A 25,447-nucleotide genomic window follows, 5' to 3' on the forward strand; every position below is an offset into this window, starting at 1 on the left:
TACAATTTCCCTTGGTACTCCATATCTTGTAAATATCTCCTCATAAAGGAACTTAGCCACCTTATTATCTCTTGCATGTGTTCCACTCATTTGGTTACATAATCAGTACATACCAGAATGTAAGATTTTCCATTAGAAGGGGGATCAATTGGGCCAACAAAATCTAATCCCCATTTATCAAATGGTGTAACTAATAGTTGTGGGTATAATGGCATCTCATCAAATTTAGTAGGTCTCCCCATGCGCTGACATATGTCACATTTCCTTGTATACTGTGTTGCATCTTTATATAATGTTGGCCAATAATATCCCGTGTTCAGTATTTTGAGTGCTGTTCTCTTAGCAGCAAAATGTCCTCCACATGTTTCATCATGACATGCATGCAGGATATCATATGTTTCATCTTCTCTTACACATCTTTTCATGACTTGGTCAGGTCCAATATAAAACAAACAATCAACAATCCATGAGAAGTTAAAGCTTTTCTCAACTAGCAACCTTCTTTCTTTAGGAGAGAAATGAACTCGCATTTTAGCAGCAGCTAAATAATTGGCAATATCAGCATACCAGGGAGTGTGTGCTTTTATAAGGAATAAATGTTCATCCGGAAAAGCATCATCTATGGTTGTAGGATCTTCCTACAATTGAAGCCTTGAAAGATAATCTGCAACCACATTGGACTTTCCTGGTTTAACAATAACTGTGATATCAAATTCTTGCATCAATAGTAACCAGCGAGCTAATCTACCAGTAATTGAAGGCTTATTCATGAGATATCTGATTGCAGTATGATCAGTGTGCACAAATGTGGGATATCCTGTTATATAGTGCCTGAATTTGTTGAGTGCATATATAACTGCTAACATTTCTTTTTCAGTGACTGTGTAATTTAACTCAGGCCCCTGCAAGTTCTTGCTGATATAATATATTGCACTCTCCAAGTTATCAACCTTTTGTCCTAAGATTGCTCCTATTGCATAATCAGATGCATTCGTATCAATTTGAAATGGCAAGGACCAATTTGGACCTTTAAGAATTGGTGCTTGGGTCAAAGCTTGCTTGAGCTTTAAGAAAGCTTCATTGCATGAAGAAGTCCATTTAAATTCCATATGCTTGGTCAGAAGAGAATATAAGGGACTTGCAATTTTGCTGAAATCTTTGATAAACCTTCTATAATATCCAGCATGACCAAGAAAACTTCTGACATCTTTTTGCTTTACCGGTGCAGTGATGTTTTGAATAACTTTAATTTTTGCTGGGTTAACCTGTATTCCTTTTATAGAGATATGATGACCAAGGACTATACCTTCCTGCATCATCATGAAGCACTTTTCACTATTCAATGACAAATTATAGTCTTCACACCGTTTCAAAACTTTCTTCAGGTTCTCTAATGCTTCTTCAAATTCTGAACCATAAGTTGTAAAATCATCCATATAAATTTCCATGCTGTCTTGGGAAATATCTGAAAATATGCTTATCACTGCTCTTTGAAAAGTAGCTGGAGCATTACATAATCCAAAAGGAAGAACAAAATATGCATATGTTCCCCAAGGACAAGTAAATGTAGACTTTTCTTGATCCTCTGGGGCAATTTGAATCTGGTTGTAGCCACTGAATCCATCAAGAAATGAGAAGTATCTCTTGCCGGTCAAAGAGTCTAATACCTAATCCACAAATGGCAATGGAAAATGATCTTTTCTGGTTGCTAAGTTCAAGACTCTGTAATCAACACATACCCTCCATTTTCCTCCTTCTTAGGAACTATTACCAAAGGTGATACCTATTGACTGTCAGAAATAGGATACATAAATCCAGTATTCAACAACTTCTGCAATTCCTCCTTAACTATTTCTCTTAATGCATGATTGATTCTTCTTTGTGGCTGTCTAAGTGGTCTACAGTCTTCTTTTATGTAGATACGATGGGTACAAACTGTTGTATCAATTCCATGCATATCCTTGTAATCCCATGCAAAAGCATGTTTATGACATTTGAGCAAATCCACAAGTGCCACTCTTTGAGCTTCTGCAAGATTACTGTTGATATTCAAATATTTATTTGAATCAACTTCTATTTTGACAGTAAGATCAATTTGGAATATATCACAAAAATGAGAAGTACAAACTTCCTGTAGCAACAGAGTATGCAATATATCAGTGGCTGTAGGAATGTCTGAGTCTGCAGTATTTGGTACTAACTCTTGCAATTGCTGCTCTTGTCTTAACTCATTTGTCAGAATTTTATAAAGAATTGAGTCTTCATCATGAAATTGCATGAATGGTCCTCTATTAATCATCATAAGGTGATTGATAGAGTCAACTCCTTCAAATTCTTCTCCCAAATAAGGCCAAACGGCTTGTTGCTGATCAAATTAGGGCCGAGCAGGAGAATACAAAGCTAATGTTTTGGTAGAGTTCCCTTCTGAAATAGTCATATCCCCTGATCTACATCCAATATATGCATTAGCCGTAGCAAGCCAAGATCTTCCCAAAATCACCGGATATCCTCCCAATGTGGCCTTTGGAGACAGGATCATAAAGTCTGCAGGGTATTCCCAAGAATCCAAAGCAACAACCACATCTTCAATCATACCATCAGGTCGAACTGTAGAACTGTCAGCAAGCTGTAGGATTGTAGGTATAGGTCTGAGACTAGTTATTTCAAGCCGCTGCATTATTTCCCTTGTTATTTAGGCTGCCCCTAAATCGACCAAAACATTCTTTATCTGAGTGCCATTGATGACTATATTCACAACAGGACTACTAGGATCAGCATACTTAGGAATGAAACTTTTCCTAGCATGATATCTGCAGTTGACCCATTACATGCACTGTTTGCGGATCTTTCTTCTTTTTGCTAGGCTTTTTTAGACATGCTTTCCTAAGTGCCTTACTATATATAGGAACATCCTTTATTGCTTGTAACAATGGGATTTTAACACATACGTGTTTTAGTTGATCTATAATATCAAAACTTTGCTCTTGTTCTGTAAAAACCTCTTTTTCTTGCAACCTCTAGGGAAATGGGGGTAGTTGCTGTTTACGAGGTATTGTGACTGTTGGACTAGAGATTTCTTGTTCTTTGGGTATTTTGGTTATAACCGGAGGGGATGGATTAGGCAGAGTTGTCCCAGATTTGAGGTGAATATCCCTTATAGATAAAGAATAGGCTGGGTATTGATTAAGATCAGCTGAATAAACTTCTTGTTGTTGCTGAGATTTACTATTGGGATTCAGCCTTGGTTGAGTGGGCAACTGTGTAGGTTTAGGTGGAACAGTAGTGGCTGCAGGGGGAGGCATTATTGTGGGCGGTTGTGGCTGTTGACTAGGTTGTTGATATCCAAAAGACTGATTATTCCATGGCTGACTCCCCCTCCATTGAGGAGCAGGTTGCCAATTTCCTTGAAATTGCTGCCATTGTGCCTGAGGTGGAGACCAATTTCCTTGTGGCTGCTGCCACTATGGAGTTTGACTAACAAAATGCTCGCCTTGGCCTTGAGGACCATACCAGGTTGGATAACTATTGAGCATATGGAGATTGCCATTGACTATTTGGTGCATAAGAATTCCCACTATAACCAGAAAAAGAAAGTGTATCCGGAGGCATACCTTGTCTTTGAAAATTTGGCCTTCTTTGAGCAACATAGAAAACTTGTTCATCATCACCTTGTATTGGCTTGAAGTTAGGAACCTCAAGATTTGCAACCATTTTACATCTGCAGTCTCTTTTCCTTTGTCTACAATGAGGGTAGAATTCTGCAAGAACTGCATCAGTTTCTTCATGCTTCTTCTTAGCTGAGAGTGTATCCAATTGAGTAGCCATATTGTTTATGATATCCTCCTTAAAGTCCTTCAACAAATGGCTAAGTTCCATTCTAGAAACTCCAGTACTAGATGTTGATGAAGAAACTCCTGGCTTGAAACGCCTGTTTTTTTTAGAAGCAGATCTGGAATACTTCTTACAAATTTGTCCTATGTCATTCCATGTGGATCATGTAATGTCACCTCCTCCCATAAGATCCAAAGTATCAGTGCATTCATCACTGATTCCCCTTAAAAATATCAGCTTCAGGGAATCTTCATTTAGAGTGCTATGCTTGGACTTTTTGACACTAAACAAAAGCCTTTCCAGATAATCTTCAAGACTCTCATCTTCTTTCTCTGTCATTCTAAAAATGTCATCCCCATGGCGATCAATGCCTCTACAATAATCCTTGTACTTTGCAAGAAACAATCGTTTCATCTCTTCCCATGTAGTAATTGTGCTACTCCCCAAGCTCATAAACCATCTTAAAGATGATTCTTTCAAAGTGGCAGGAAATATTTTGAGTCTATGGGCATCTGTAGTATAATCAAAACTCCTACAGAGAACATCAAACTCAAACAGGAATGTGTCTGGATCTTCTGTCACTAATCCATAGAATTTAGGTAGGGAGGAAGCCCAAATGTTCTTGAGATTAGCATTATCATGCTTATCATAGATAGGAAACTCAAATGTTGGTTCCAAAGGTGGGGGTGGATTATTTCCACCAGGAGGTGGATTTCCTTGCATTGGACTTGTAGGGGGGATTACTAGATGAAATTCTTCTTCTGGAGGTCCGAAAAGGAAATGGAGGCCCGTTCTCAGGAAATTCAGATTCAGGGTGGTTCAAATTCTCTAGGTTTGATAAAGTTCAGCAAAAGGATTTATATCTGGGGAATCAATTTCTGAATGATTAGGATGACTGGGTAGAAATCTACCTAGAACATCTCTTCTTCGCCTATGCATGCAGGTTCATAAATTTTTTTCGAACAATCAGGTCTATCAAAAAAAACAATTAATTGAAAACTAAAGAGATAATAACCATAACAGGTTCTTAGTTTGACACCATCCCCGACAATGGCACCAAAAATGTTCAACCCAACAATAAGAATAATAAGTCTAGTTGAAGTCTCAACCTGAAGTTTGGACATTCACTCTGTGAAGTTACTATCTTCATAGCCGGTATTCATTTGATTGTCAACCCAGAGACGCAATACTTGAAATGGGTCTGCACTATATATATGCACTAAGTTCCTGCGATAGCTACCCTGCATTACTACAACAACTAACATCTATGTGGGAAAGGTAAGCAAGAATTGAAACAATTGAAAGGCTACAGGAAAACTCTGCATTAACATAAATTCATTCAAGAAATACTAGCTAAGTCCAATGCTGCCAAACAGGAGTTACTTTGTTTGATTTGGCTGCAGGAGCAGTCAATGGATCTGTTTCCAATGGCTGCAGGAACAGTCAATGCAAGAACGTCTACTGCAGTTAAAGAAGAAAACTAATTTTAACAAAGGCACAGGAACACTCACCAAGTGGGCCCCCTTGGATGAGTGCTTCCAGGCTTCCAAAACAATTCTAAGTGCTCAGAATAACATATCTTTATTCATTGTTTCTCAAAAGTCATTACATGATTTAGAATCAAAAGAAACTCAAAACATTTGTAACTTTATTTCTAAATCCTCTGCTCTGTTTCTTCTCTTTTCTTTCTAACCTATAAAAAGAGATAAAGACCCTTATTTAAAAGAAAACAACTACTTACAACACAGATCACGCCGATGAGAAGAGGCGGATAATTATTCAAGAAAGGAAACAGTCGGAGTTAAGTCACTGATAGTGTGGTTCTAAACCGAACCACAGTCATAACATAGCGTGGCGGTATTTACAACACTAATGCCCACTTGAGTCAGACATCAGTAAGTATTGCACGCTTGCTTTTCCTCTGCCGTTCCTTACGCTCATCAACTTTTCCGCTGATTCCATCTTTTAGTCACCTCTTTGAATATCTCTTTCTGCAATTGGCGTGACAGGAGAGCTTTCACAGCAAGATCATTTTTATTCCTGCAATTCAAAAGAAAGAACATACAAGCACATACACATCTATTTTAATTAATCAAAACATCTATTAAGTTCACACATGATATTGCCTAAGACAATCCACATGGCAACAAGAATGAATAACATGGCTGCAGGAACAACTGGCAACGACAAAACATGATTTAATAGGCTCAGGTTAACATCTGAAATGCAGATAGTCAACTTTTAATACATCATCACTATCCCATCATATAAATCAAAATATGAGAAAAACTTAAGAGTTCTGGGGATAAAAATATGCTAATGTCTCAACTCATCACTCAGTTTATTTATTATTTTATTTTTTATTTTTTTCTTGCAACATGGTCTAACCTCAAGTAGGAGTTTAACTAACTCTTGCCAAGAGTTAATAAACCATTGATACGAGTTTACCAAGTGTCGGACATTTTTGCTTGGACATGAAGCGGACTTGATTGATCATCTGCCATTTTCACTTCTTCAACCTTGGCGAAATTTTTAATGTGATATTTCCAATCCCTTCCTTTAGACTTGATCAACAATATTCATGCCATGTTCATACCTTGCTGGTTCATCTTGGACAAAACCCTAATTAGGGTTTCGACTCTGCTTTTTGTACTTGGGGACCTTATTTTTCGAAATCTGAGAACATGGGTAGTAATAATTTGGCGTGAAGATTAAAACCCTAATCTTAGAAAGAAGAAAAAAATTCAAACCCTTGGTTTTCATACTTAGAAGCAAAATTTTTCAAATCTGAAGACATGGGCATGATCAAAATGACCTAAATATCGAAACCCTAATCTCAGAAAAAAGCAAAAATTTCGAAGCGCTGCTTTTTATACCTAGAAGGAAGATTTTCAAATTCCGACAAAATGGGTAGTAATGAAATGACTTGAGGAACAAAACCCATATGCCACCTTCAAATAAGCAGAAAAAACAAATTTTTTTAAAAATAGCAGGTTGTCAGAAATGACCCAAAGCAATTGCGGTCGTCAGCCTTCAGACCTTCTGAACACTTTGACAACATTTAAATGCAATTTTGAGCAAGATTTCTCAATTTGACTTAGGATGACCTCAAAACTCTATCTCTTAAACTCTCTCAAAATGAAGATTTATGAAAATGCAGAGCTAGGACAAAACCCTAAAAAGCAAAACAGGGGGTCCCCATCTGTGATGTGTGAAAAAGGTCACAACACCTCCCTCCATCTGTCCCTCCCTCCCTCCCCCTCTTCCTTTCCCTCCCCTCTCTCTCTCTCTATATATATATATGGTTCGAGCTTTCTTGTTTTTATGCTCAATAGACCATAACGTGAGTGTGTTATAATGTGCTTGTTTATGGTTTCGAGGGGCCCAAAACGTCAAGTGGCCACTTTTTGGTTCCCCATCTTTGTGCACTTACATGGTGCTCAATGATTAGTAACTATGCAGCATGGGATATGCATGTCATTCACTAGGTAAGTGTCTTGTGAACACATAATGATACCGTTTTTTATGTAAATTTAGTATTGAAGTTTTACGTAAAAATATTAAAACTTCTATATAGGGGGTTATGCGAGAGTGAATGATATTAAGTTTAAAGATTGGAGATTAAACATATAGACAAGCACTATCTTTTTAATTACATATTCATGATATGTTTCATAAGTTATATACAGTTTTAATCACGTTATTGACTAACAAAGTGGTTTTGTTCAATTTTCAAATTTGAATTTAAACTAGAAAGAGTTATTGGAAAATATACAAAATTTCTAAACTAAAATTATAGGTGTTTAAAGTGGAATAGATCCACTATAATGTTTATAGTGCTCGTTGACAATTGTTTGACTAATAATTTTTTGGTGAGTTAAGTTGTAGATTTACCATGAGCTATTGAGGACAACAACCAATTTATAGGGGGATAAATGTTATAAAACATTTTCCCCAAAGTGAAAAAAAGTTATTTTTCCATGAAATAACTCTTTAAAATCAAATAGGAGATTAAAGAAATAAAGGATATTATGCGTCTTTGGTTAAAATGGGTGTTAATAAAGAGTACATATATATATCATGCGTCTTTGGTTAAAATGGGTGTTAATAAAGAGTACATATATATGGGGAGGAATAAATATATTTATCAAATTATTATTTAAGATAACCATTTTGAAAAAGTTGTGATGGTTTGAATACTTGAGGCTTATTTATGCGAGACTTGGTAAGGGGCATGGAGATCACTCAAGGAAGAAGAAGGTGGTTTAGTGGGCTGTGGGCATTGGAGAATGGGCACACAAAGTGTGTCCATTTTGGGGTATAGAGTAAACCTGGGTTTGTCATAACTATAAGGCTTTTGTGCAAGTAGGTACATGCTGTTGTTTTACACATGTTCTCTCGAGTGTGCCAGAGCTATGAGGGCTGATACCATGGAAATCTTCCAGAGTGGGAGTGACCTTTCCAAATGTTGTGATTCAGATAACTACAGTAGTACTCTTTGTGATTCTAAGATATTTATATTATCAGTAAATGAGATGGAGTTGATTAAATTAAATTCTTTAAAGATTTTGTTTGTTCCTTTTTTGTCATATTCATATTCTTGGATGCCAATTTAATTTATTAACGATGGTGTTCTTAACATGCTTAAGTATTAAGCTAGTTAATATTGATAAATAAGCATTTTTGTGCATTTGAATCTAAGTTATAAATATACTTTATGAAATTTAAACTTCAATAATAACATAAATAAATCCTCTGCCACATAAAATTAACTTTGATATGTTAATCTTCTTGAAAATATGGGTGCCCCGTTTTTGTGTTTATTTCTGTTTCTGTTTTTGTTTCTAGTAACCTAGATGTATTTTAGCAATGAGTTATATGTTAAACATTTGTATATAAAGATTATGTGCTTACAATCACATCATGCATTGTTAGAAGTAGAACAGTCATAATCTAATGTAGCTAACAGCATAGAAACTGTTTTTTCCCATGTTTATGTGGATGATAATTATGAAAATTTATTTTCTATTGACAGGATTCAAATCTAATGGAGGTGCTGGAAAAATAATTGCCGTTGGCAGGGAGGAGGTTGCAAAAATTATTGATGATATTTTCAGGTTGCTGCCAGCGCTATAATTTCTTTTCTTTATAAGGTTGTAATGAAAAAGGGAATAAAATACAAGTGCTAAATATATCAGGAGGATGTTACTGAAGAACATGTAATTCACCTGGCAAATAGTCGCACTGATAGTCCAACCACCTTCTTAACTGAAAGAACTCTACACATAGACACATTGAATCTCTTTTAGTTTACTTTATTGCACTTACCCGAAGAATAAAATTGATTTTAAGAATACTGATTGCTATCACTATCACACCATGGTAAATGGAAAAAGGAAAATGCTATTCAAAATGCTATTCTCTCATAGTCTATCTTCTTATGAGTGTTTGGCCCCATATATGTTCTAGGAATTATACACTATTAAATTATAGTTATATTTTGCCTTCATAATATCATATCAATTGTGTCTATGTTGTTATGGGTGCGGGGATGCACAGCTTATGGGTGGCAGCACCTACTTTTTAAATCTATTTATCTATCTATATTATGTAAAAGCAACAGAAAATTTTAAATCATATTTGACGTTTTTTGGAACGTTTGACCAATATAGATCTAAGTTTCAAATTTACTTGAGATCCAAGCTTTGCAAATTTCATAAATCATAATTGACAATCACATGGTACTAATGCTGTTTGTAAGTTAAATTACACCATAGTATAATGCTTGGTGAGGTTTAAATAATTATTTGATAATTTAAACACAATTCTTATCTGGTCAGTTTGTTGGCTGATTTATTTTAACACACTCACCTAGAATAGAAGTAGATTAGGTTGAATTTGGAAAAATTAGGCATATATCCGAGAAAGTAGGATATCACACAGCCTATTTACGAATGTATATTTGCCTTATGTTTAATAAAATTGTATTCTGTTTCTGTGCCTTTATTTGGTTTGCATGGAAAAATTTACTATATGATATGATATCAGAGCAATAAAGAGAATCCTGCAAGAGTGAGATCCATTAAAAGAAGTAGATGAGTAGTTTGTCGGCAATAGATGATATATAACTAACGTTCTTCAGTCTCAAATTACTGCAAGGAATGAGATTGACAGTCACATAGCTTCTATGAGCAGGAGCTCATGCTTTTATAGCGAGTGTTCTGCCAAGAGGAGGGATGAGAAAACACTTTTGTTGTGGACACATATGAATTGTATACATTAAATTGTTAATATATGTGCTGAAACTCATTAAACATCCCAATCTTGTGAGTTTTTAAAAATAAATTGTGAAGTTTGTGCAGCTTAAAATTTTAAAAGGAGTTTGGTATGCATGCATTTCCTTTTTTTATCTGATTTAAGAGATGTGATTTTCCAAGTGAGTTTTTTGAAGCGGAAGTCTGGACAAGTCTGAATATTTAAAAAGAACTTCACATTGTCCATTTAAAACAGCCCTATCATAATCATGTATTCAGCTCCATTATGTATCTCTCCAATGTAAGTTCCACACCTTGAAGATAATGCACGATACTTAGAAACTATGCTTGACCCTCCTTTGTATTGCGCTTAACACAATCATATGCTACACACTTTGTTTTGTATTACACTTCACTTAATTATATGCTGCACACACACTTTTCTGTATTACCCTTCACACGGTTGTATGCTACACACACTGATCTTTTTGTATTTAACTTGGCTCAATTATATATTATACATAGCCCTTTTTCTGTACCTTTTTTTCCCACGCGATTAAATTACACTCCCCTAAAATGGCACACAACCCACGTTGGTTGAAAACGCTTGTCTTTTTAATAAATAACAGTCAACAGTCCTGAATAGTATTCAACACCCTTACCATCGCCTCCACCATACGCAGCTCGATATCATTTAAAAACGCTTCACTACATCATTGATATAACTCGACTGTATAGCACTCGGTAATATATTTAAAATCGCTTTTCTTCACATGTACATCGAATTCAATTATACTCAACCTTCCTCTACTCGATTATCTGCAACACACACACTATTTCTATATTGCAACTCGCTCAATTACATGCTGCGCACAACCAGTTTTTATTACACTTCATGCGGATATGTGTTGCGCACTAAAGATAGTACTCGACACTCACACACCCGTTAAAATCGCTTGACTTTTCTAATGAATAGCAATCAACTCCCTGCCACTATTATCCGATTCCACTATGTGTTGCCCTTCACGCATCAATTTTATTCCCTCCATATCATTTGCGTTTTTTATTATTACGCCGAAGATGTTCTTTTACTTGAAGCGCATGACCTGTTTTTTGACATCAATGGTTAAAAATTGATAATATCCCATGCAAGATGGTTGCATAAATCTTTTTTGCTTGTTTTCTTCACCGGACTCCCTTCACTGCGTTTCACATCTCATCTTTTTTTATTCGTTCACGTTTTCTCACCGTGCATAATGGTACGATAATAATATAAAAGAAATTAGTAAATGCATACTGAAACTAAACTTCTTTAAATTAATTATTTTACAAAACATGTTTTAGAGTGATTCGCTGAAGAAGGAAAAGTTGCTAAGTTGGTGACAGTAATATAAAATTATTTTAAACTATGAAAATGTAATTAAAGGCCAGCTTACTAAGTACACTATGAAACAACATAATATTAATTAAAATTAAAAACATATTATAAAATATTTTTTTATATTTAATTATATTTTTGAATTTAATTTAATTAATACAAATAAAGCTCTAGGTAGTTGTTTCCTTTTTAATTAGAAACATAGATTTATATGAGTTGACTATGTATTTTAAATTTGAATAAGATGTTTTATATATGTTTTTTTTTTGGTCGGTAATAAGATTATTTTATTAATACATCCGAGATTGAAACTGGCCCGAACCAGTGGTGGCTACAATTAGGGAGCCACCTCCTCAGGAACACCTCCACCCTCCAACAGAGGGGCAATACAGTCACTCCCAACCAAACCCTTCTTACCTTTCTTCCGTTTCACCTCAATCCATCCATCCGCTTGAGCATTCTCCAGCAATTTTAGATTTTGGATCCCAGCACAATGCACTTTCTAAATAGCATGGTGCCCCTCCCTAACACCTACAAAACAATCCCCTTGAGAACCAGACCCATTCTCCAACTTCTGTTCAGCCACGGCTTCACCCTCCATCTTCTGCTCAGATGCACAACCAACCTGTGTAGAGCTGCCAACCAAAAGAGAACCTCCATTAATTGCACACCCTAAACCACCGATTGCCCTTTGCATATTAATTTTTGGGTCCAAACCCTTATTACTGGAAAGATCCCCCATGATTTGGGGGGGGAGGGGGACGAATCCCTTACCACCTTATCCACCATATAAAATTGTTGAGTAACCTCTTTCCACCAAGACGCTGAACGCTTCACCCTAAGCCTAGTGCAGAATCAACAGTATGCCCCTTCTAAAAGCGTCGCCTACATCTGAAAGGAATCCCTTCATAATCTATAGACTGAAGCCAGCTCCCTTTGGAGGATGTAATGAAAATTTCAGAAGGGAGGCCAATGGTAACATCCAATACAACCAACAGACAAGCGAAAGTAGTATGCAACAGATTTAAAGAGTCTTCATCTGCCATTAAAACGTACCTAAGGAGTTTCCGACAGCTTCAAAACGGGAGTCAAACCAATACTGCATTGGAAGGTTTGGAAGTTTGATCCAAAGAGGAGTCCGATTGAAGGACTCCGATTCAGGGTTGAAAGCCGAATGCCACGGTTTCAACATCAACACGTGTTTGTCCTCCCAACTCCAATGACCACCGCCAAGGACTTTGTTTCTTTCTGCCACACTTTGGAAAACCACAACGAAAAAGCCACGAGCATGTGGGTAAATCTGAACATAATCCTCCACCAAGGGTTCCCAATTAACTGAGATCCATTTGTGTAAATCACCAAGACTCGGCCATCTGCCTATGAAGCGCCCAATAAGCCCTAACTCTGAAAAAACCACTTCATTATGTTCAACTTCCTTCTCAACCTCCTCCGACAAAAAAACAGAAGTAGATTTGGCCGTGGGGACCAAAGCCATAGCAACAAGGGCCGGGTTACCCATTCCATGGGACACCTCCTGGTGGAAAACTGGAAACCCTTTGGATCAACTCCCTCCCAACGCTTCCCCCCTCCCACTTGTCATTCTCGGAAATGGGCCAAGAGCGGGTTTGAAAACCAAAACCTTGACGCAAGCCATCAACCCGAGCATCTAAATGATGTTGGTTTCGCACCGCCGCAAAACCGCCAGTAGCCTCCACACCTAGTTGGGTTCAAGACCTATCTCCCTTCGCCACAGTCGCCCAGCTTCGGGCTGCACGACCAGGGGAAGAAGGAACCCTGGCCCACTGGGCGACTTGCCACGGCATCGCAGCCTATCTCAATGAGATGTTTTATATATGTTGAATAATTTTTTTTTTAATTGATTATAAATAATATACAAATTATTTATTTAAAATTTATTCTATGCACTACATGAAAACCAAGACAAGAATACTGAGAGGGGGAGGGGGTGAATCAGTATTCTAACCACTTTTTAATAACATGCAGATTCAATCAACAAAGAAGGACAATGAACACGAAAAGAACACAAGATATATCACGTGGAAAACCCAAGAGGGTTAAAAACCACGGTATTGAACAATATTTTCAGAACTGAACACCAACCCTTTACAGAAATGAGCTCCAACTCACATTAAGAGCACCAACTCATTACAAAGACACCAACCTTAGCTGAGCTCCAACTCAGAAAACTGTGATCAGAATAAAAGGAAACAAGTTTTAGGCTCTCTGTCTTACTTAGATTCAAGTAAGACTCTTAATGCTCCTTACAAATTCATGACTTCAGATATACTGTTCTACACACCCTTAAACAGATATAACAACCACTGTACATTCAAATTAGAACACCCAAATCACAAATAAAAATTATAAACATCACTCGGTAAGTCAGAGTTCTAACTCAGTCTTCAGATTTGCTTCTATTCCTGATTTAGTGTACGCTGTCCATTCTAATATGCATTGACACACACTACTCAGATTACTTTTTAACAATCATACATCACTCTTTCTCAGTGAACACTGGTTCTGCTTTAGCAAAACCACTTATTACCAGAATCGATGACCTTCTTGCAGCCACCTAGACATACACACTGATAAAACCCACGAACTGAAACTGAAAACAACAGCAAGTTCATAGCTGGAGCACATAATATTTCAGTATTTAGAAAATCGCCAACTTCCACCTTAATATAAAAACTCTTCTCTGGTATCACTCATCGTATCATAACACTCCTACTAGTTTTAGTTCAATATGCTTCAACTTCTTACAATAAAAACCTCCAAAAAAGAAAAACGCTTCTCAGCTCTGAAAGATTTAGAACCATCACATCTGTCAGCCGTCTAACCAACCAATGCAGAAAAACGCTTAATAATATTCTTGTATTTGCTACCAACACTCAGAAAAAGACATCGCTGAAAAATGTTCTTTCATACGCCCAGCCTGAACTGAAGGTTTCAAAAGAACAATATAACTGCCTTCTGAAAACGCACAGTAACTGGCATGCAGAAAAGAAAATAAAAATGCTGAAGGATATTCCATTGTAACTGCCCTTTGACAAAACGCACTGAAATATGTGCTGTCATAACCGCCATCTGAGAGCAAACACACTATTACAGAAGATGACACAGTCTGAACTCAATGACTGCCACGTAAGAGGAACAAAAGACTGCAGCATTGTCCAAAAGATCACACAGGTGGCACAAACTGAACTTGAGCACACAGACAGACAAAAACTTACAAATGCCTGCAGTCGAACTAGCGTATAGTCAGCTAGCCACAATACCGCAGATGAACAAATCAAAGCAAAAGTTGGCATCAATGACACAATATAACACTACATGCAATATATAACTTTTTTATTTTATTCAAGAGTAACAAATAATAATATTAAATATAATAGTATATTGAATATTATGAATTTTAATATATTTATTATTCTTATATATATATATATATATATTTTTTTGATTGGTAAATTGCAGGGATTTTTTGCCTGGCCTACCCCAGGAGAGGTGACAAGGGGGACCTCTTCCCCAAGCCCTACAACCTCTTTTTTACCATTCCTTCCTTCTTTCTCCATTTTTCCTCCATGATCTCCACCTTTCCTCCCCCTGGCTTTCCTTTATTCACTCCACCCTTTTTTCCTCCATCCTCCACCTCTCATCTCCTCCCTGCCTTCTCAACTCCGCTTTCTTCTCCTCCACCTCTCATCTCCTCCCTGCCTTCCCAACAACTCTTTTTTTCTCCGCCTCCACCTCTCATCTCCTCCCTACCTACCAACTCCGCTTCTCCTCCACCTTCTCATCTCCTCCCTGCCTACCAACATGACTTCTCTTGCTGGCAGCACCAGCTCCTTCCATCCTTCACTCCTTCTCGTCCTCTTCTATTTCCGATGCATCACCAGCATCTCTATCTGACTCCTTATTCCACCTTTTTATCTGCCTCCCTCTATACTTCGTTGTCAGCTCTCAGCTCTGCTGCCTTGCATTCTCTTCCCATTGCCAAGCACACCTCCTACCCTCTTGCCACTTTTCTCTCCTTACCGCCGACCTCCACCTACTCCCTCCTATCTCTAATTGCTACTTGTCTCCTCCAACCTTCGTGCCACCTCTGCACTCCATATTCTTCGTGCCATCGCCTCTGCGCCTCCTCACTTCCACCCCTCTGCCACCTCCTTGCTTCCATCCAAAAGTTGCAAATATCACCTCCATACCCAGCTTCTTCTTTGCTCGCCTCTTCTACATCTTTGCCCCCTCCTTGGTAGTGTCTTCATTCGCCTTGCCCATGCCTACGTCGTGGGGAAGAATATGGTTGGGTTGTCCACATCACCTGAGCTTACCTCATCACTTGCCTATCATGGCTTGGATGAGACTCGAACCTGAGACCTGGTATCATCGCTAGGCTCGCAACCACCGTTGCGCTGCGGGGGCAACCATTATTCTTATATATTTTAATATAATAATAACACATTTAATTATTACATATGTATATGTGTGTGTTAGTGTTATAATAATTATTGTAATATTATAATATTATATTGTTATATAAGAATAATAATATACAGTATATGTTATACAACCCTTAGTCTAAATATATATGCGACTAGTGTTATTAGTAATTATAACATTATATAATTATTACAATATTATACATAGTTTTTAGTAATAATTATAATATATTATTAATAATAACACTAATATAATATGTATCATTATAATTAAAACAATACATTCTATAATATTATAATAGTTAATTATATATTTCCATCTATCTTTTTATTATATAATATATTAGATTCTCTCTCTCTCTTTCTCTCTATATATATGTCTCTCACTCTCTATCTCCATATTTGTGTCACACACACATCATGTTTCTCCCTCCCTATCTCTATCTCTCTATCTCCCCCCTTGTCTCTCTATATTACTTGCTCTATCACCTCCTTTATCTCTCTCTCTTGCTCCCTCCCATCTATCTCTATCTTCCATTCTCCCTGTTTCTCTCTCTCAATCTATATCTCATAATCTCTCTCTCTCGTATTCACTCCATCTCTCCTACACTCTATATATCTCTGTTCCTCTCTTTATTTATCACTTCATTTATCTTTATCTTTCTATCTCCATATCCCCCTCACATTTTCTCCCTCTTTCCAATCTCTATTTCCCCCCCTCTTTTTCTCTATATATTTATCTCTCTCTCACCATCTCCATCTTTCCAAAGTTATCTCTCTCTTCCTCTCTCGCTGTCTCCACATTTCTCCCTTCCTATCTCTATCTCTCTATCTTGCCCCCTCTTGCTGTATTACTTGTCTCTATTACCTTCTCTCTCTCAATCTTGTCGCCTTTGTACCTATCTCCCTATCTCTCGTTATACCTCTCTATCTACATCTGATTACCTCTACCGCTCTCTTATTCACTCCATCTTGCTTGCTCTACATCTCTCACTATTGTACTCTCTATCTCTTTTTGTCCATCTCTCTCTCTCTCTCTATATATATATATATATATATATCACTCTCTCTCCCTATCTACCCATTGAGTTCTTTCTATCTAACTCTATATATCTCTTAACTCTTTCTCTATATCTATCCTTATTTCTCTCTTTATATCTTCCTCTCGCTGCTCTCTTTATCTCTTTCTATCCATATATTTATCTACCTCTATCTCCCTATCTCCCTATCCCTCTCCATCTTTCTATATTGCCCTGTATTTATGCCTCTCTCGAAGTCTTTGCATCTTCTTCTCTCTCCCTCTCTACCTATCTCTCTCTCTCTCTCTCTCTCTCTCTCTCTACCAATATATTTGCCTTTCTCTTGCCATATATCTCTCTCTCTCTTTTTCTTCTCACATATCTTTAATTCTCCCTCTTTCTATCTCTATTTCTATCTATTTTCGTGCCTCTCTATCTATCACCCCTTAGCCCCCTCTATCTATATCTCCTTATATATATATATATATATATAACACTCCATCTTTCCCTCTCCCTCTCCCTCCTCCTCTATATCTCTTTATCTCTTCTTTCTATCTCTACTTCTCTATATCCCTCTCTCTATCTTTATCTCTCCTCTACCTCTCTCTATCTCTCTATCTATTTATGACCCTCTTCCTCTACTGATTTATCTTCATGTCTACCTTTATCTTCCTCTCCCTCACTCAATCTGTAGATATATCTCCCTCTCTCTACCCATCCATTTCTCTCCCTCTCTTCCTCTCTTTTTTCCTAGACTTTTATATTTGTATCTCATTGTCTCTCTACCTCTATGTCTCCATTTTTCTTCTTCCATCTCTCCCTCTCTTTACCCTCTATATATATCAATTCCTATATCTCTCATCCTTCCCTCTCTCTTCCTCTCTCTATATTTATCTCTTTCATCTCTATCTATGTCTCTCTTTATTCCCATTTCCATCTCCTTACCACACTCTCTTACTCTTTCCCCCTATATCTCTCCCTATCTTTATCTCTTTCTCCCTCTCCCTATTGCAAACATAACATGAGCTTGTTGGTAATAGAGCCTAATTATCTTCCCGATTCAAAGATTTTGTTTTAGTTGTTTTTGGTTACTTGTAAGTGGATGAATAGTTGATTTGTTTCTATCATTTCTCTATTGAGACCTTTGTTGCATGAACAACATCATTTACTAAATGGCCTACCAATTGAGCTCATGTACTACACGGATGTATGCAGAAAATAGACCAAAATTTTCCCTAATCAACTGTTTAAACCTCTTCGGCGTACCCATTGCACACCAAGGTGTAGTTGCTAGTTAATATCGCATGGCTATATTAACCATCACATGTCCTTTCTAGTTTATGACTGCTCCGAGACATTAATGAACACATTTTTATTCAACAAAACAATTCTCCAAAACCGCTGAAGCAATAAAAATCATTTAAAACCATCCCAAAAATAGATAAAAGAGTTTACTAAAATAACTCACCAAAAGCTGAAGCCATTCAGGGACGTGGAAGGTTTATTAAATTCAGACCACCACACATTTGAAAATTCCACTGGTGATGTGTCAATCTGACTTGGCACAAAAATAGACAAGCAAGAAGGCAAAGTGGACAAGCAGCCGGCTCAAGCAGACAACTAAGTGGCTCAAACACACAGCCAAGTAGCTCAAACACACAGCCAAGTAACTCAAGCAAACAACCAAGTAGCTTAACACACAGCCAAGTAGCTCAACCAGACGACCAAGTAATTGATGAAGATCTAATGAATAATCAGCAGCTTAGTGAGTATCTCATTCCAATTCTTTTTCAGAAAGCCAAGCATAGCTCCCTATTACTTTGAGTAATCCTCCAAAATTTATACGACCTTGACATAAATGTTCAAAATGTTCAACGATGCCTCTTTTAGGAGCCTTGAAATAAGTTTACTAAATTTACAAGAGATTCAACAAACGAACAATTACAAATCAATAAGAATATATTAAATAACAATGAGGGTCATGGTTTCCTTGGATTTGTGATATAAAATCTGAATTATATGCACAAAAGATGATCCTAATCAGATCAGATTGCTGTTCCTAAATAATGTCTTTGAAAACATGTATAAACTAAAATATGTCTGCTCCGAATGATATTGCTATTCCTGATTTTTGACCTTAAAATCATGCATAAGTCTGAGTATTATTTCTCCCTATATGTGCTAATTTTATAGGCCCGAAATCGATTGCCTTTCCTGATTTGCTTCCTTATATACATGCAAGCTATTTTAAGAAGCCATGTCTGATCTAATACTAAATTTCTTATGCTTCTAGGAATAATTCCTTGCTGCTCCTTGAGTGCTCCACAATGGGAATACAGTAAATAAAAGAAATTCTTCACATCCAATCTTCACTCACTTCCTCTCCATTTATATCTTCTAAGATATGCATCTTTTTAAAAGACACGCCTCGTCCAAGAGAAGTGATAGCCATAGATAGGGTCATCACTTTTCATTATTACTATATAACCAAATCACACCTCTGTTATAATGCGTCTCTGCATTCCCTAATAATCGCATCATTTGTTAATTGATTAACTTGCATTACTTATTGCTATCATTGTCTATATTAGATTGCTGCTGTGTATTTGCCTTGTAATAGTCGAACATCCTCAAAGCAGAAATAATGTTTAATGATAAATAAAACATTAATTGCCAAAAATCACATCTTCTAATGAAGTCGCACCATTTGATAAAGACTTTATTTAGCAATTGTTAATTCTTCAAGCGCTGCCTATAGTTGTCGTTCATTATTCTTTATGAAGCAAATGTTAATTCTTCAAGCGCTGCCTATAGTCGTCGTTCATAGGATATTGTAGATCGTCCCTTTTGTTTTTCTTTAACCGCTGCCACCTTTTCTTAATCATATCTTATTAAGTTTGTTTGAACTCCTACCTTTTCACAATGGTAATCACTTATTTTTTCTTGCTGGCATATCATGATCATTGTATATCAATGACAGCCTTAACATGGTAATATTAATGTCTTCAATTAAGTCGTTGCTTCTTTCATACATACAGTCTCTTCTTAGTTGCTGCACTTTAGAACATATTATCATTGCCTTTTTTTAATGATCTTAATTACCTTTCTTCATTACCTTTCATCAAAGTTGAATTACTCCATGCGATTGTTGTTATTAATAATTTCTTCACTAATAGTTGTCTTGCTGCTCTTTAATATATAAATCTAATTGCTTCCTCAATACTTTGTCACTATTGTCCACAGTAAAGTTGCTGCATTAATCTTCATTAAGTGGCTACTATCTAGCTTGTGTAATCTCTGGCCATGAATTATCATTTATAAACAGAAGTATCACTGTTTATAAGTATTGTCTTTGACTTTCTATGCTTGACTTGCATTGTATGAGGATGATCATCTTGATCGCTGATTAATGATATTGGTGACAACATAGTAATCTGAATTACATGGAGATCAATGATATATTTCCTTTCTTTGATTGCTGTATTTGAACTTTTAGTCTTTCCTTAAATAAAGCTGCTTGTCTCACTCAAGTCATCGCTATACTTGATCTTAGTCATTTTTCCTCGTTGTATTGGCTTTGAATGTTATTATTATTCATAAAGATAATACAAGGAGCTTTCTCAAGTTAGCAACACAATACTTAACGAGGTCTTGTTTTGTATTAGAATTTGGATGGGGACATCACAACTCAGATTGCATGTCCTTTGTTGATGCTACTGATAAATCAGCACCATTATTCTGATGACTCAAAAGATTTTTCTTACTTTCATTTTTTCAAATATCTTGTAAAGCTCCCTTATATGGCATTGACTCAATCCTTGGGAGATTGACGGGTGCATTCTGAACAGGAACATCCCTCTCACTTGTATCACCTCATACCTGAGGTTTATCCCTGTCATCCCCTCATCCCCCTTGTCTTGAGCCTCCATGGAACATAGTGTGGAAGTGATGGTACATATGAATCACACGACATATGTAATGAACAAGTTTCAAATGCCCTTTTTGAATATATATCCTTTAGACATAAAGAGTATTCATATGTAAAAGTAGTTTTCAGTATTGATCGGTTGCTTGGTGTAGGGTTGACCTTCTGAGAGAGATAGTGAGGAGAGTCAATCTTCGGAAGACAACATTAGATGATAATATGAGGCCAATAAGGAATAGTGTAGAATACAATGATTTTCAAACAAAAATAAAAATAAACATATGTTAAAGATCGAACACTGAATTATTGCTTTTAATGATTTTCTACTTACGTTTTATGCTGATTGAATAAGGTAAAGATAAATATGATGAATCAATAGGTAAACATCAAATTGGACAATTGTTGAAACATATTACATCAAAAGCACATTCATAATCTGGGTTTAAGATTTTTATTATTATCTGTTACAAAATTTGTGGCTTCTATTTATAGCCTTTATTTCCCAATACAGTACGGACACAGTTTTCAAATGCTAGTTTCTTCTGATTAATATAGTTTATTTCTAATTGACATTCGTGGCAGGAAAATGAAGGGATGTGATGCTGATGATCTTGTCGCAAAAGTTCATATGCCAAAGTCAGTGGGTTCTGTAGATGAAGATGAGTATGCGGAAACTGGCATTATAGAGGCTAAGACTCGGTGCCCTTGTGGAAGTTCAATGGATCGTGATATCATGATCCAGGTGAAGTTATGTTCTGCAGTGCTGTCCTTTGTTGTATGTGTACATTGCCCATTTAATTGCACATATTTGATACGAGGCAATGACTTTCTCTAACCATATACAAGTTGATCTTGAGTGGAGATGAACTGCATCCGTATTTCATTATTCCATATCTTTAACATGTTTTACTTATCACATATTGTTGCCAGTCTCTCTGAAGGGATAACCATATCACTTAGGTTTTGTTGATGCCAGATTGCTTTGAATGTGACTCTCTTTGTTGCTCTGTATTCGTTTTTAGTAGAAGAAATTATAGTAGTCATTTACTTCTTCATAACCCAGGGGACTGCTTTTGAATCCGTGTTGAAAACATATCCACAGTCAATTTTCAATGAATTCTACCGAATCAGGTTCTAAGTAACTAGTCAAGAAAAAATCATCATTCTTCTTGTACTCTAGTTCCGAATTTCAACGTCTCAATCACATATCTCAACATCCTTATTGCAGTCTTCTAATGTGTTTGCCTTGGCTCTGTCATGACCTTGGAGAGAGTTCACATGATATTTTAGATCTGGTATCCTATCAGTGTCTCGCAATTTGGAATGATGCATAGAAATCTAACCTAGAAATTATCTCTCCATCTATTAGAGAAATGATTTTTAGTCAACCAAGAGCCTATTTTGGAGGGAAGTTTAAACAATGATGTTATATATTTGTTTCTCAAATCTGGTCTATCACGGGGAAGGAAATCATCTTCAATTTTTAATTAAAGGTCATATTTTGTAAATAACATAGTTTCTAAGTTTTCTGATTTGATGATTGCCTCAATATCAAATTGTGAGAGAGAGAGAGAGAGAGAGAGAGAGAGAGAGAGAGAGAGAGAGAGAGAGAGAGAGATTTGTGTGTATTGATTGTGTATCAGAGAGTGTTTGGCAAGTGTAGAGTGATCCAAACAACGAAGCTGACCAACGAGATCAAGGGGAAGCACTTGAGAAGGTGACTAGTGACTTGGACACAGGAAACCAATGTAAAATCATTGTGTTATGCTGCAAACAAGGCTGTAAATAGATCAAGGAGGTCTCTGAGGTTATTTGGAGCATTTCAAAAGTATCTGTAGCAAGTTTCAGATGTGTACTCTAAGCCTGAAAACCAAGAATGGTGAATTTGTTGCTTGTTACAGGTGGCAAAAGCATCAAATACTGTAGTGAAAACACATTTGACCCCACAAAAACATAAATACCATTTTGTGGGAAGTAACAAAAATGTAATTGAGTGGAATACAAAGGGTTTTGGCTCTAAAATCAACTTTTGAATATTCGAAATTCCATTTTGGTACCATGGAAGGGTTGAGGAAGGTATAAACTATAAACTGCTTGTCCATGGAGTTTTGAGAGTTGGCTCTTCATGTAACCTTCATTTTCTATGTTCTAATAGTGATTGAAGGTGAAACCAGACAGTGTTTCTGAGTTGTAGGCTTTTTAGCACAGGTGTGAATTCGTTCTGAAACATTGTAATGGCTCTAATTAGTATGATTGTGTAAAATCCTCTTTTTTATAGCCTTCCCAATCTTTGGAAGCTCCAACTTTTTCAGAATAGATTTCAAATAGTGGCATTGTATTCAGTATATGAAATTGAATTTATCTGTCTCTTTTCGACTTTCTGGGTGCTTTTCACACTTCTTGGAGAAGTACGCTATTTTTGGAAAGTAACAATTATCATTAATTTTGATTTTCAGTGAGCTTCAAAGTATGTTTGGTGAAATCAGAAGTTGCTTTCCGGCTCTTTTTTATATTTTCGCAACTTTGGGCAGATATACAGAAAATAATTCAAATATTAGTTGTTAAAAGGGTGAATTAAAAGACAACTTATATCAATTATTTATAAAGGTGAATTTAAAGTGACTTAACTGCTTGAAAGAGTAAATAATAAAATAGTCGCTTTTATGGAGCTGAAGGATTATTATTGAAAGGTGATTTTAAATTATATTTTTCTATAAGTTCCAGATTAAGGGCGATAAAAGTAGGTTCAGGATAGTCAGTTGATTCATTCTTGGTTCATTTTTGTGAAACCCTCTTTTGGAGTCTGAGCTATCATTCGGAGATTCAGTCTAGGACGAAAACACTAATGCGAATTTTGGTTACATGGATGAAAACCCACCTAACCAATCCTTAGTGAATTCATCCACAGTTCATGGGCATAGACAAGGGGTTGTGGTGTTTTTTGTATACACCTTACTAGTTGCTTTACATGTTGGAGGTTAGACATTGCTTATTAAGGAGTGGATGTGGGCATTGTAAGCCCCTATGCTGGCCACCATCTGTGATGAACCCGATCTAGGATGGGCTGTGGGGTCCAGTGGTGTTTCTTAACACCCTTGTTACTTTTTGTTTTATTTAATTTAATAAATTCTGCTCCCCAGCCAATTTTGGTTCTTTGGCAGTAACATGACACAGGAAGGTATATATTTGTGTGTTTTTCGCTGTTTGGATATGCTTGGTTGGTCAAAATTTTGCATCCATGCATGCATTGGTCTTGGACGTTTCTCCAAGCCATTGACAGGTTAGGGCATAGCCCTTAATTCTGTTCAGTTTGACCGAGTATTGTAGATTATTGATTCTTTTGATTAATCATTTGACTTCTTGAAATGTCCAGTGGCTGTGACAGAGTGAATTGGTGACAAGGACTAGAATTGATATCTGATTGGAAGGACAACTTGCCAATCATCTTCTACACCTGAGAGCAATTTGCTTAGACTTTTCCTTTGTCTGCGACAGGGCAAATCCTGTGAAAAGACGAAGCCGTGAGCAAAGGTTGAGAAGGGGGATACAAGGAGGACAGGTATTTTGGTGTCATGCTCTCTCAGCATCAGGTAGGGACTTATCAAATAGGTAACCAAAGGCACTTCAGGAAGCTGCGTGAAGCGGGGTCCCTATGGGTGACATAGTGCCGCAAATCTTCATCGTATTGCTTGCGCCTTCCAACGCAAGCAATATCGTTTTCCTTGCCAAGGGAGGGTAGTTCCTAGAATTACACCCATGTGGTGTTGTAGGCCATTTTGTTTTAGGCCAAGACAGTTGGGTTGCATAGGAAATGTTCTGGTCTGTAAGTCATCAATTACTAAGGGATTTATGAAGATATTCTCTGGATTGATAGTAGTATATGCTGCCTTGTCTCTCTATTATGGATGTCGGAATATGAAATGATAAGATTTATATGTTTTAGCTTTAATTGAATATCAATCATACTGAGCAACATCTTTGTTCAAATTGAATTTTTCTTTTTTTTTCTTGTGTTTTGTTAAGAACTTGGTATCTTTTACCATCATTCTAGGAGGAGGGCTCTAGTATATTAAGGAAGTCCTAGCAGTCTTATATGAGATGTGAGGCCTTGTGGGGCTTATTGGGACATTGATGCAACCTCTTGTATGCAGTGTAGTGATTTTGAAGGATGTGGGATGTACATGTACCTGTTGGACCCTTCCTTATTTGCTAGTCATATCATTTAGGGTTGTACAATTGCAACACATCCCTTGTGGGGCTGATTGGGACGTTGGCACAGGCTCTTGTCTGTAGTGAACTAATTTGGAAGAAGGATGTGGGCTGTGCATGTATTCGGTGGAGTCATGCTTATTTGTTGGTCATATTATCCACGGCTGTACATGTAATTGCAATGTCCCCTTTCTAGCACGCGTTGTATGATATTGTTGTTAGCCTATTTCTCCATGGTTTCGTAGGCTAACCAGGACATTTAAGGGATCTTGATGATATTTAGCTTAGGCAGTTTCAATTGCAAGCGTTTCAGAGGTGTTTTGATGTGTTTTTGGGATATTATTTATAGTTAGTTAGTTGGGCCAGGG

General features: G+C 36.8%; 1 protein-coding gene across 3 annotated transcripts in view; it reads left to right on the plus strand.

Annotated features, from left to right (window-relative positions):
• The window catches only part of LOC131079144 (E3 SUMO-protein ligase SIZ1), a 311,118-nt gene that overhangs the window by 53,654 nt on the left and 232,017 nt on the right, over window positions 1-25,447 (plus strand). For all 3 annotated transcript variants that reach the window (XM_058017061.2, XM_058017044.2, XM_058017052.2), the window contains exons 4-5: window positions 8,867-8,948; window positions 21,453-21,612. In XM_058017061.2, coding sequence (XP_057873044.2) covers window positions 8,867-8,948; window positions 21,453-21,612 — 242 coding nt within the window. The remainder of the gene's footprint in view (window positions 1-8,866; window positions 8,949-21,452; window positions 21,613-25,447) is intronic.

This window comes from Cryptomeria japonica, chromosome 8 (assembly GCF_030272615.1).
Source record: "Cryptomeria japonica chromosome 8, Sugi_1.0, whole genome shotgun sequence".
Taxonomy (NCBI): Eukaryota; Viridiplantae; Streptophyta; class Pinopsida; order Cupressales; family Cupressaceae; genus Cryptomeria; species Cryptomeria japonica.